This window comes from Emydura macquarii, unplaced genomic scaffold, assembly GCF_026122565.2.
Source record: "Emydura macquarii macquarii isolate MOO-44397 ecotype Brisbane River unplaced genomic scaffold, CSIRO-AGI_Emac_v2 contig_1348, whole genome shotgun sequence".
NCBI lineage: Eukaryota > Metazoa > Chordata > Testudines > Chelidae > Emydura > Emydura macquarii.
Window position 1 is genome coordinate 22,099,410 of NW_027131485.1, and position 12,843 is coordinate 22,112,252.

The 12,843-nt window shown below is 36.1% G+C and overlaps 1 protein-coding gene across 6 annotated transcripts in view; it reads right to left on the reverse strand.

The window, feature by feature from the left end:
• The window catches only part of SNX29 (sorting nexin 29), a 446,224-nt gene that overhangs the window by 401,734 nt on the left and 31,647 nt on the right, over positions 1–12,843 (reverse strand). For 5 of the 6 annotated variants that reach the window (XM_067551357.1, XM_067551362.1, XM_067551358.1 and 2 more), the window contains 4 exons: positions 12,239–12,617; positions 11,343–11,461; positions 4,677–4,758; positions 3,997–4,079 (listed from right to left, as the gene is read on the reverse strand). In XM_067551357.1, coding sequence (XP_067407458.1) covers positions 3,997–4,079; positions 4,677–4,758; positions 11,343–11,461; positions 12,239–12,617 — 663 coding nt within the window. The remainder of the gene's footprint in view (positions 1–3,996; positions 4,080–4,676; positions 4,759–11,342; positions 11,462–12,238; positions 12,618–12,843) is intronic. The other variant, XM_067551359.1, reaches the window with a different exon arrangement.

The window sequence follows — 12,843 nt, forward strand, 5'->3', positions numbered from 1 at the left end:
GTCCTTTCAAAAAGGAAAGCTTTGGAATGAGTTTTAGTTTCACAGAGCCCAAAATGGAACGTGGTGAGTCTTGTGTTGGCATGATACTTCTCCACTACAGAAAAACGTAGAAGACATACAGGGGGGAATATCCACCTTAAATTCTGCCAGTGAGAACCATTAGTACAAACATATTGCTGTCTGTAACAAAGTATGCAGTGTAGGTGTAGCCACATCAGTCCCAGGATATTAGAGAGACAAGGTCGGTGAGGTAATATCTTTTATTGGGCAAACTTCTGTTGGCGAGAGAGACAAGCTTTCAAGCCACACCCGAAGAAGAGGTCTGTGTCAGAAGTTGGTCCAATAAAATATATGAACACACCCACCTTGACTGTGTCATAAAAAGTGACAAATACAATTAAAAAGATAATAAAGTAGGAAGAGAGATCTTTATCATCAGATATACCTATATCTGAATCTGAAGAAGAGTTGAATGAAAAAGATTTAAACATAGTACAGTAACCAGAAAAGGTGTGAAGCAGCTCCACTTTGATCACTAGGGAAGCATCACTGCCTAGCACATTTCTCTCTTATGCTAGTACCTACAATATTGCTCTTGAAGACTTGTGATATTCTCACTTTCCATAGAGATGCCTATATGAGTGATAGAAAAGACAACTGGCAGGAAAACAATGACTAGTATTTTCCTCATTTAAAAAGCTTGACTGAACATTAAATTTATATATATATTTTTAAGATTAAATCCTTTTTGTGGAAAATAAATATAGAACCACCTTGAGCCTTGATCCTGCAAAGAGGCAGAACTTTGTGCTTTCACAGAGCTACATTACTTCAGTGGGGTTCCATCTTCATGGTTCTCTTTGCAACATATAAGCTTTATTCTAAATAGAGTCTTTCCCATAAATTGTTCCCAAACGTTTTATAGAATTCAACAGTCATTCCCTTTTTTTTTTTAAATGAAAGCAGAAGAACACAGATTTGGAGACAAGGGAAGAAAAAAATGTTTAAAATGTGATCTGAAAATATATGAGGTGAAATCCTTGCCCTACTGAAGTCAAAGGAAGCTTTGCCATTAAGTTCAATGGAGCTAGGATTTCACTCATGGTGTTTATTTTAAAATGTTATTTATTTATAGTGTTGGAGGATTTTTTTATATGGCATGTATCATGATGCAGTTGCTGTTAAGGTACTCAGTGCTTTACGAACACAAGATAGAAAATACAGTTCTCATTCCATCACTGACCAGATTGTATGTCAGGGAAGAAAAATAAGGCTGGTGCTATAAATTCAAAGGAATAGGGAGTGGAGTAGAGACAGTCTACAGTTGTATGTGCAACAAAATTCAATTCAACTCATTTTATAATTGTTACCTTTAAAAATATAACTGTAGAAAGCTACTTGTCTTTGGAGGCCTTATGGGCTTTTATTATTGCACTATTCTATTTCACTTTATATGTCTGCTATGTGTTTAGAATTGTGTTGCTATGCAACAAGCTAGAATCCTCACTGTTTAGAAACCATTCTTCGAATTATAACAAGAGCAAAAGCCAGGCACTAAAGATCTTTTCTGCAATATTGAAACCTCCCTTCCCCCAGTACAGATGCCAATAAAACTTAAAGACCTATAACAGCAAATCCTAAAAAAAGAAAACATTTGAGTTGAACATTAAAAAAATATGTAGACATAATTTGCCATCAATATTTATAATTATTAATGACTAATCAGTTGTATCTTAAGAAAAATGTTAACAAAAAATATTTACTGAACAGATACACAGCTTTATAAATTGTTTCCTATGACCTATGTCTTCTCTCAAACAAAAAATTAGTAATGGGAAATTCACTATAATATTAAATGTTAGCTTTTATCTTAACCAGAAAAGAGTAAATAACCACTGAAATGCATATCATAGTCAATTTCAATTTTTTTTATTTTTATAGTAGATTAATTGCACATAGGCTGGAAATCAATTTAAAAGAACAATTGCTCCCCCTACTGGTGACAAATTGTTCTAAGTTTCTAAAAATATTAAAGCTTCTACTCCACAATTGACAAAATAATGCAGGAAGGAACAGTTCCCATGTAGACTTACTATATTTCAGTCAAAGTAATAAAATAATTAAATTTCAGTTTACTTTAGCAACAACATAAACAGAACTCTGGTAAGAAATTAGTGTTCAAATCCATGAAACACAACTAATACTTAGAGAAACAAGGTGAGTGAGGTAGTATCTTTTATTGGACAAACTGCTGTGGGTGAGAGACAAGCTTTTAAGCCACACAGATCTCTTCTTCAGATCTTTGAAAGATATTCCCGGCGTCACAGCAAAATGCTAGGTGGAACAGATAGTTTAACATAAGTAATTAGCACATATTATAAGGGACCATCCATGGAAGCGTGGCCCATTAACATATCTACAGTGATAGGACAAAAAGAGGGGGTTAGAGGGTTACAGATTGTTGTAATAAGCCATAAATCCAGTGTTTCTGTTCCATCCATGATTTTTAGTGTCTAGCAGAGTAATGAATTTAAGCTCTCAGATTTGTCTTTTGAAAGTGTTGTGCAGGATGAGGACTGATAGGTCAGACGCAGAGTGATTAATTTGTGAAAAGACAGGTGGCAGGGTATTTTTGTCTTTTATCATTTTTCTTGTGGCAGGATCTGGAGCTGCTCTAAATTGGTGCATCCTGATCTGCGGGAAGCTTATTTCTTATGATGAGCTTCGAGAGGTTGGAGGGTTGCTTGGACAGACAGCCCGCTCACGCACACCCCTGCGGTGGGGCTCAGGCAGTCAGTGCCCCCAGTAGTCAGCCTCCATCCCCCTCCCCATAGACAGGTCATGGGCTTCTGTGAATGTATTTTTATTTCTCGTGACCTGCTCATGACTTTTACTAAAAATACCTGTGAAAAAAAAATCTTAGCCTTACTGTTAAGCAGTATCCCATTGCTGGTATCCACATTTCTGAATTAATGTTAATAACATAGGACTGGTTCCCTGCAACATGTTGTCGTCAACCAGAAGCTGCTAATATCAGGATTACTATTAAGCAGAATCTATTGTACATTTTTGTGTAAATGAAATTTGTTAGTGTTATTTCTGTCCTCCTGAATGTGATCATGAAATACTGTTATAAAGACAGAGTTTGAGGAAGCAGGCCTTGTCCACTAGCCTGTTTGGAAAACTGTTTGCAGAGCCAGCCAAACAGTTGCACACTAGATGCCCTATTTAAGTAACTGCAGAACAAATCAGCCCAAAAAAAAAAGGATACTTTTTTTTTAAATGACTTTTTAAAGGAGTTGCAGAGATGCAACGTTAGAGACTATGTAAATATGTTCCCCACCCCCACTAAACTTCTACTAGCCTCATTTCTAATCTCAACCCACAGAGTACAAGGCCCCTTGTGTTGACCCCTCTGACTCCACTCTAATGGGTGGAAACATGAGAGAAGTATGGAAAGGAGTCAGAGGGCTTTTATAAACAGTCATATTTGTGCTCAGGGAAGGATTGGAATTTTTTCTACATCAAATCAATAGAATGAGTGGCAATTGTTGAAATGGAGGGGTTTTCTGCACTGTGCTAGATGACAGGCAAAATAAATAGTATCTCAACAAAACATACTGCTTAAAATCAGCTCTCCCCCAGCTCTTTTGTGGTATTTTATCAAATTAAACAATTACTTTGATAAATGTTAAAGACATCTCTAATATGACAGTATTTGAGTAGTTTCTAAAGTAAAAAGGTTGGTGTCACTCTGGCAACACAGTGAACTGCTAGCTGGGAACTGCAGATTCAGAACCATCTCACAACTCTCATGCCCATTGACAGCCAGCAGGTCAAAAATGAAGTACTGTGTTCATCAGAGCAAAGGCTTTGCCTCACAGGAAACATCTTAGGGTGAAAGAAAGTGAGTATGTACTGTAAGTCAGTAAAGCTTGAAAAGCTAATTCCAAAAAGCACATACTGTCAATCTAAATGGTTCAAGGAAGTACTTACTAATTGTCATTGATTCTGGCACAGAGGCTGAAGGCAACTTATTGCTTAAAGCGTTCACTTGAACAGGAGAACTGACATCCACTCTAGTTAAAAAGACAGAAGGTCATTAATATTGACCAGAGAAACACAAAATGCTCAATTCAAAGACTAATAAGCAAGATTTGTAGAAGTAGAAACAATTAAACAACCACATTCTATTCACCTTATATATGCATAACTCAAGCTAACATGCTGAAATCATTGACAATAAGGAAAACACCTTTTATTTAAATACAAACTAATTTGGATTTTTTTAAAAAAACAAATTACTTATCTATAACTTCTACATGGAACTTAATTTATAAATATTGAAAATATTAATATTCAAATAGACAAGCTATATGACTAGTATATGATGCAAAAAGGACTTTTAAAAAAAAAGTCTACAGATGAAATCCAGACACCATTTAACATAGCTCCTTTAACATCATTAGAGATAATATAAAATATTAAGACGACTATGAAAATATGGAAGTGTGGACTTTGGCATTTGTCTACCCAAAGGTTCATAGAATTAATCTGATTAGTGGTTTGTTTCAAGTACTGAGTAATAATGGCTTGCGTGCCAACTTTACTTTGTTTGTGCCTGTTTACCATTAAGTATTTTTGTTTTATAATTAGAAAATCTAAATTTGATTCACCTATAAGGAAGTTCAGATCCTCTCTGAGCCAGTTCTACTGCAAAAACAGCACTTTCATGTCCATCTCCATTCTCAAGGTTACCTAAAGTAGTATGCACAGGACATAAATTAGTTAATGGGAAACAAAGCCAACAATGTAAAAAACCAAGCAAAATGTAGCAGTTGTTTAATACTACCTCTTTTAGTTGCAAATTTAAGTGTAAAATTTTCAAAAGCACCTAAATCCAAATTTCCCAAAGGAGGTAGACTTTTAAGTGCATAAGCCCCACTGACTATTGATGGGATTTAGGTGTTTTTGAGAATTTTACTCTTAGTCATATTACATTTAGTGTGCTGACATTTTACAGTCACAATTTCAAGTTTCAAAGTTCTGGGGAAATGCCTTCCCCGAAGTATCACGAATCCTGATGCTTATCAAATTTCATATTTAATTAAATTACTCATTACCAACTGAGAGCTGTACAGGGACCTGTGGGAAGTGAACTGGTGGTTTAAATCCAGTCATTAATTGACATTTCGTAAATTTAAAAACCCATTGTTACAACTGACATCCTTGCTGGCAGTCTCCATACAGATAGTGAGGATTAAATAAGCAGGCGAGACCAGTCACTTCCAGAGGTCATTCCATGTCAGGGTTTAGACAGTGGTGGGACAGTGTGGAAAAGTTTATACCTCATTCTGTATCTGTTCTATATATTAAGAATGTAATTTTCTAAGCCATCTAACGTTGACTACTTTATGCCCCTAATAAAAATTAATCCATATTCATGCCATACCCCACACTGTAAAAGGCTGGGTCTCATTACTAGCCCCAGGAGTGCATTCAGTTCCTTATAAAAGCATTCAAGAGGGGAAAAAATTCAGTCATATTCCACTGACATTTTCTGCATGTCACTAAATATATTTTATCACAATGAGGTTACAATAAAATAAACCCAAAAGCATATGTTAAAACCACAAAGAAGATCAACAATGTTGCGTATAATAAGGAAAGGAATGTCTGTGTTTGTTTTTTAAATGGTAGAGTTTAAAAAATGTCTGTCTTTCCTGTACTCTCCACTTCGCTTCCAGGCACCTGAATTTCAACGCAAGCTGTGCTACCTCAAGTTACATGGAGACTTGATGCATGTTGACACATCCTTGAAGCATTACAACATGGACTGTAGTCAAAGCACACTTACAATTTAATGAAACAGAGTATGTTGCAGCAATTTCAAAGTCATATCACTCTTGCTACTGATCACTATAATAAGCCTATAAATCAAGATGAAATATTAGGATGTCAGTACATACCATATCTATTCTGCAACAACCCAAACAGTGTGCTTTAATAACAATCTTTTCATAATACCCAATTTTCCAAAGACTGGGCTGTTAAAGCGCCCTCAGAATTAAAACACTAAATATTTCCTCCCACTATTGCAGAGTAGTTAATTGTCACAGACCAAACTCCAATGTTTTCAGCTAAACAAAGGCAAAACCAAACAAAGGAATCCAATTACTTAAGTGATATTAGCAAACAAAATAGTTTCTCTGTGTGGGCATTTTGATCTGAAACCTGGTTTAAAATCTAAGAACAAATTTAAAAATTCAGAAGTTTGCTGACGGGGACTGAGGTTCACAGTTTTTATCTGTGATAGTAGTATCTTTTATTGGACCAACTTCATTTGTGAGAGACAAGCTTTTGAGCTTACACAGAGCTCCTCTTCAGGCCTGAGCAAGACCTAACGAAGAACTCTGTGTTAGCTCAAAAACTTGTCTTTCACCTACAGAACTGGTCCCATAAAAGATATTACCTCACCCACCTTGTTTCTCTAACATCCTGGGACCGTAATAGCTACATCACTATATACAACCATTCAACTACTGGTATTTTGTTAAAGTCGTAAGAATATGAAACAATAGAGGGCAGTACAACATTACTTACTTCAAGTTATACTCTGATTTTTACCACCATGATTATACATAAAAGTAGTTTAAAAAAACAAAAACAAAAACAAAACAAAAAAAAACCCTGTCCATTTATATACCCCTTCAATTAATGGTTCACAAAAACTAAGGGAATATACACAGCAAGTTCAACACACAAGAAAGGTTTTACTTCTGAACTGCATATCTTTGGAAGGTTGCTGCATTTTTAAGCAGTCATTAAAAAAGAGAACACATTCAAATAAAAATGTTGTTTTATTAAACCATTATCCAGGTAACTAAACAAACTACATAAACTGGTGACATATTTATGGCAAAATAAAGAATCTTTAATGTACACAGCTTTACAAATAGACTCACTCCCTGCCCTGAAGTTGTGTTCTGTATCATCTAAGGATCATAATCATTCAGAAAAATGATGCTGTAAAGAATTACTGGGGAGATGGTAAAAGGATTCAGGAAAGAAATTGGCTCTGAGGTGGAGTGTGCTTGGGTGCAAAGAAAGATTGTTCTATCTGTAGAAGGCCACAGGTTAGGCATGAAAATTAGAGTGCAAGAAAGATGAACGAGGCAGTAATGTAAGAACTAGGAACTGTGCAGGAGGAATTGAAAGCAGGGCTGTAGGATTGGAACACAGACATTAATAGACAATGGTAATCTTAAAGTAATGACACTGTTAGTTATGTATTCCTGATTGATCTGGTAGTTTTAATGAGCCATAATCAGGGCCCCCACATGTTGGGGAAAAGGGATACACTTTACCAGGGCCCAGAGGCCCTGGGGAGCCCAGCCCAGGCTGCAACCTCCATTATCATGAGGAAAAAATTGAGGCTAAATTGTAGATCATGCCTGAGGATATTTATAGAAACTTATTTCCCTGTATGTATGCATCTATTGTTCAGCTCTTTTGAGATTTGCTGGAGCCAATCAGAAGCAGTGTTAGAGCAGTCTCAAGGAACATTCTGAACAGTGAGTTGCTGGGCCTCCTGGCCCAGCCCAGGCGCTTCTCTAGAATAGTGTGTGTGCTTGTGCAGTTAAACTTGAACTTGTAGTTTGAGACTGAGACACAGAGAGATTTGTGCTCCTCCCTGTGACATGGTCTATCATATCAAGATCAAGAACTACCAGTCCCAGAGTTCCTTGTGCATAGGCAGGAGGGAGGAACAGCTGGTGAAAGGGGCAAAGCAAAGCACCATAAGACAGTGGGAGCCAGTGCTGCTGCTTCTTCTTCTGGTAGGATTTGCAGGCCCAAAATATATGTGAGTAAGTGTCCAATTCACTCACAGTCAGACACACACCCCATACTGCCATGTCTGGTGGTGGGTATAAATTCAAATCACGCAGCCAGAAATGTAAGGAGGTAAAAGAAAGGGAACTAAAAGAAGCTAAAGGACACCAATCTATCCTCCAGTTTTTCAAATCAGACAAGCCTTTCTGCAGTCAGGCAATATATTAACTAGGGAAGCAGATGAACAAAATCAAGATGAAAATGATTTCAATATAGAGACTGTGTCTGTGGCACTGGCAATTGATGACAAAGAAAAGCTGCCAGCACATGCATCATGTGACTCCAATCTAATGCTTGAAGATAGTCAAGTAGTATCACCATTAGCACCTCCACATTCAGAACGTTTACAAGAAGCAGGAGAGAGTAGTGCTACACTATCTGATTCTTGTCTTTTCAAAGATCCAGGCTTGTGGCCTGAAAAAGCCACAAAGCTTGTGGCCCGAAAAGAACGGTTAAGCCACCAATCTATATTGTCTATTGAGTGTAAACTTGCAAGACAAATTGACTTTGGGGGGCTAATTCATCATTTTGCAATGAAAAGGGCCAGAAAAATAAAGCTTTAAAGTTAATTGGCCTAATTATAAAATGTTTGCAGTCACATAGGTTCATTAGAATAAAAAAATCAAGACATTGACAGGATATAATACCTTTATAATGACCCAAAAAGATACAAAATAGTCAGCAAACTTGTAGGACTCTCAGGCTGGGTATTATGTTAAACAAAAATAGCAAAGGGGGGCATTTTTCAGAAATGTAGAATATGTAACTGTAATTTCAGAATAAAAACTTTTTCCATGGCTCATGAGATTCTATGTATCAGATGAGGGATTGTGGTATGTGTGTGGGAGGGAGCCCGTATTACAAATTTGTACTAGCCCGAAAAAATTATGCTTAGGCCCTGGCCATAATAAAAGCTAGCCTTACCAGGGTCTTTCAGTTTACATCTTAGAGTACATCCTCCACTCTCAAGCTCTACAGAAATCCTATATTTTCTCCATGGCTTCTCTGATATCTAAATTAACATCATTGTAGATTATCATTGTAGAACATCATTAGGGGACCACAAATAAGTAAATTGCTATGAGAATTTAGTTCTCTATAGATCCATGAGGCCGCAGGGGAAGGAGGACGTGACTGAGTTATTTTACACAACCAGCAGAGTAGATTGAAACATAGCGTTTAGTCCAACAGCCATATTTTGTATATTCCTGTATTAAACCAACTCCATGTGACTTTCGTTATAAGTTATTTTTCTCTAGTTTATATCTGCCTAAAATTTCTCTTCTGTAACTGAAGCTTTACATTCCTTGGCCTCAACCCAACAGTGAATTATATTTTTGAGATGATTAATTATAGTTGTATACATACATGAATTATACATGCAAACTTAACCATCATCTATTGCACACATTAATCTTTAATTTTACTATAGCAATATAATACTAACTTATGCATATCATTTTGAATCAGCTACATTCAAGTCCTTCAACAATTAGGCTTTTCAAGATTTGGAAGTATCTGTGGTTGACACTTATCAGAAACCAAGCTTACTTCCACTTCAGTACATGAACACTTCCATTAGGCCATTCCAAATCTCTGCCATCCTGTTACTCCTTAACCTTTTAATCTCCACTTTCCGATGAGTGGTGTTGTTTTTCAAATTAACATAGTTCTAGTAGGCTTGTGTCAAGAAATCATTGTGGAGATCTATGTCCATGTCAGTCACAAACAACACAAGCTCACATATAGAAACCTAACATCCAGATTATTAATGTGTTTAGGACGTTTAATACTTCATAGCACTAGTACCAAACTTTATCCATTAAAATAATGAAATTTTGTTAAACGAATAAAATCTAGTCTATCAAACAACTGAGATTTTGACATGAAGCTATTCAAAGTTCATGCACGCCTGGCCTGGCCTACAGCATAAACTCTGCTGTAGGTTTCAGAAACACAGCTGTTTTCTCCCTTCCGAAATTTTTTATTTTATCTTTTTTGCAGTGCATGTAAAAATAATAGGTATGCATGTAATTCTTTGTTCTCATCCATCCTATTGCATTACTGATTTTTTCAGTGAGCTGTTGAAAAATTACAGGTAGCTTTATTTTACAGTATAGTCACATCTTCCATTTTTGAGGTGCTGAGCAGCGCATGCATCAATTTCAATGGGAAAGAGGATATTCAGCACCTGACAGGTTTGGGAATCAAGTCCTCTAAATTTATATATTGTACACAACTTAGCTATTCATATAGTATCAGATTCTGCAAAGCGCAGAGGGTCCTCAACTTCTGTTAATATAAATGGAAGTTGAAGACTGCTCATTATATCTCAGAAAGTACTCAGCACCTTTCAGAATTGGGCTCACTGAAGTCAGAAGAAAGCTGCCAACATCTGATGATGTGCCTCCTCTTGAACAATCAAATACCATTAACTGTAACTTCAAGATGCATCTCTCTCTCCTCCATAGTGCATTGCCAAGGCATCCTCAACCAGGGTTATGGCTCAGGGGAATTACAGAGATTTGTTGCCTGTTCTCTGCCTCTGTTCTATATCCCTTTTGCATCTCAACACAATCAACTGTGCAGTTCAGCATTTCAACAGAAATTTTTACATCTTTTAGTTAACACAACTATAAATTCCTGCTATGAGTTCTTTTTCTGTAAACTTTTTCATTGAAATCATTAATGTACTTTAAGTGTCCAAACGTTGTCAAGATGGCAAGTGTACTTGGTCCCATTGATTACTGAAAACCTATCAACTTTAACTCTTTCCACAGTGAAAGACATACTGGAGAAATTTACTCTTCTACAGCACCCAGGCATGTATGTCTAATGTATGTCTAAGATATAGAATATTCATAGAAACAAATTTGCCGGCAGCAGCAAGATAATTAATGCAAGACAACCCATCTATAACACTTTGACCCTCCATTAGTTCAGTTTTTAGGTTAATTATCTAAATACATTATGTAATGCACAAAGTTAGTATTTAAAGGGTATGAATAGGACATTCATCAAGTCGGAATGAAAATGCAAGCTGAAAATATGGTGGAGAATAAAAAGGGAATTGACTTCCGAATTTATACAACATATGCCAAAACATCTGCAATTATATTTTATAGATAAAAAGGGTATTTTTCCAATTATTTATTTAAAATCCAAATTCTAGTATATGGCTGGCTAAAGCCCATTTCGGCACCAGTATTCTTATGCAGATTTGGGAGTTCATGCAAATAATACATAGCTAATACAATCACTAATAAACAGAAGCATGTGGAATGTATTGTACACAAATTTAGATAGTTCATATTTTACTTGTATGTTTACACGTTTATCAAGAATAGTAGCACTGAAATTGTATACAAATTATGGTATACCAGATCATGGTTTCAACATAGTAGAGAAACAGAGCACCTTATTTAAATTAGATAGCAGTAAATACATACCAGTTTGGGAGTAAGAGCCAACAGCACTAACAGGAAACAGAATATCTGCATTATCATTCAGGACCTGCAGGGGAGTCCAACTGCATATCTGTGAATTGCATATGTCCCCTTCACGTGGCCTAAATAAAAATATATGCTGGGCAGTTATTTGTGTTTTATGTATTTCTCCAAAATATAATATATAATTATTAGTTTAGAATAGCATTTTCAGATCTTCAGGACAGAAGTTGCTATAAGTTGTGCTAGGAAAGAACTGCATTTCAGTTTTCCCTCCCAGTTACATTTTGATTAGATGTATGAAGAAATGTTTCAGACATACACAGATTCAGAGCAGACCTGGCTGGTCCAAAGTAGGCAGGCATGGCAATGCCTGCCCTGTTCTCCACCTTCACTGCCCAGTGGTTTTCTAAACATGATCAGAAAAAGAATGGGGGATGCAATTTCAAAAAACAAAATATTAAAACTGTGTAATTTAACTATGTATTTCGTTACCCCCAACCTCCTATTTTTAAAAAGAACAGCATCATGCTATTGTCCAGCCCAAATTCAGGTGATCACATACAAAGGATGGGAAAATTTCAAATGGGTAATGGTTGGTTTGAATTTATCATCCAAAAGTTTGGATGACTATTTAAAGCTCAGCTGGAAATCTTGTAAGAATACTCCTAGAAATTTCACAATTTTTCTTCTGGTCGTTGCCAGAAAGCACAGGTAAAGAACAACAGACTTCACATTTTGACCATGTGAATTATTTGGGTAAGTTCTAGTTTGATTCTACAAATAGGTAAAAGTTTAGGGATCTAATAGGTTAGCCAAATTAGTTGTCTGTTCCTATTAAGCACTTGAAGCAAAGCAGACTGCACAAAGTTTAGTTTTGGCTCTCTCTAAGTACTCACTTTTCAGAAACTTCTGTTCCATCTTCCATGCCTTTGTTTCCCAATGTCTTTCCAAAAATCTCATCCCCATTTTCATCTATATCTTCATCATCAATACTCTTAACATCAAGCTTCTGGTAACTACCCTCTCCATTTAAAAACATGGAATCGCTTTTCCACAAATGGTTATTCTGATTTCCATTTAAATTTTGCACAAGAAAGCCTTCAGAGGTAGATAATACAAAAGCTGAAGACCTGTCTGAGTTCTCTTCTGAGCTTTCTCCTGCAACTGCTGTCTTTAAAGTGTCCCCTAAGTTTTGCTCATCTTCCTCCTCATCAAATGAGATAATGTTTGTCACCCTCTTCTTCTTCTTTCGATCTTTTCTACATTTCAGATCTGCTGGCAATAAAAGAAAGATTTACATATTTTAAAGAAAAGCAGCTAATAACAAAGATATGTAATTCATGTTTTAGGACTTTTACTGCCTTTCCTTAAAGAGTTCAACATACATAATAGGGTGGAGGGAGACAGAAACAAAAACAAATAAAGTCCAGGTTAAAGGCTAACAAAGCAAGTTTATACACTACTAAAATTACACATTTGAAATAAAAAGATAGCAGTGCAT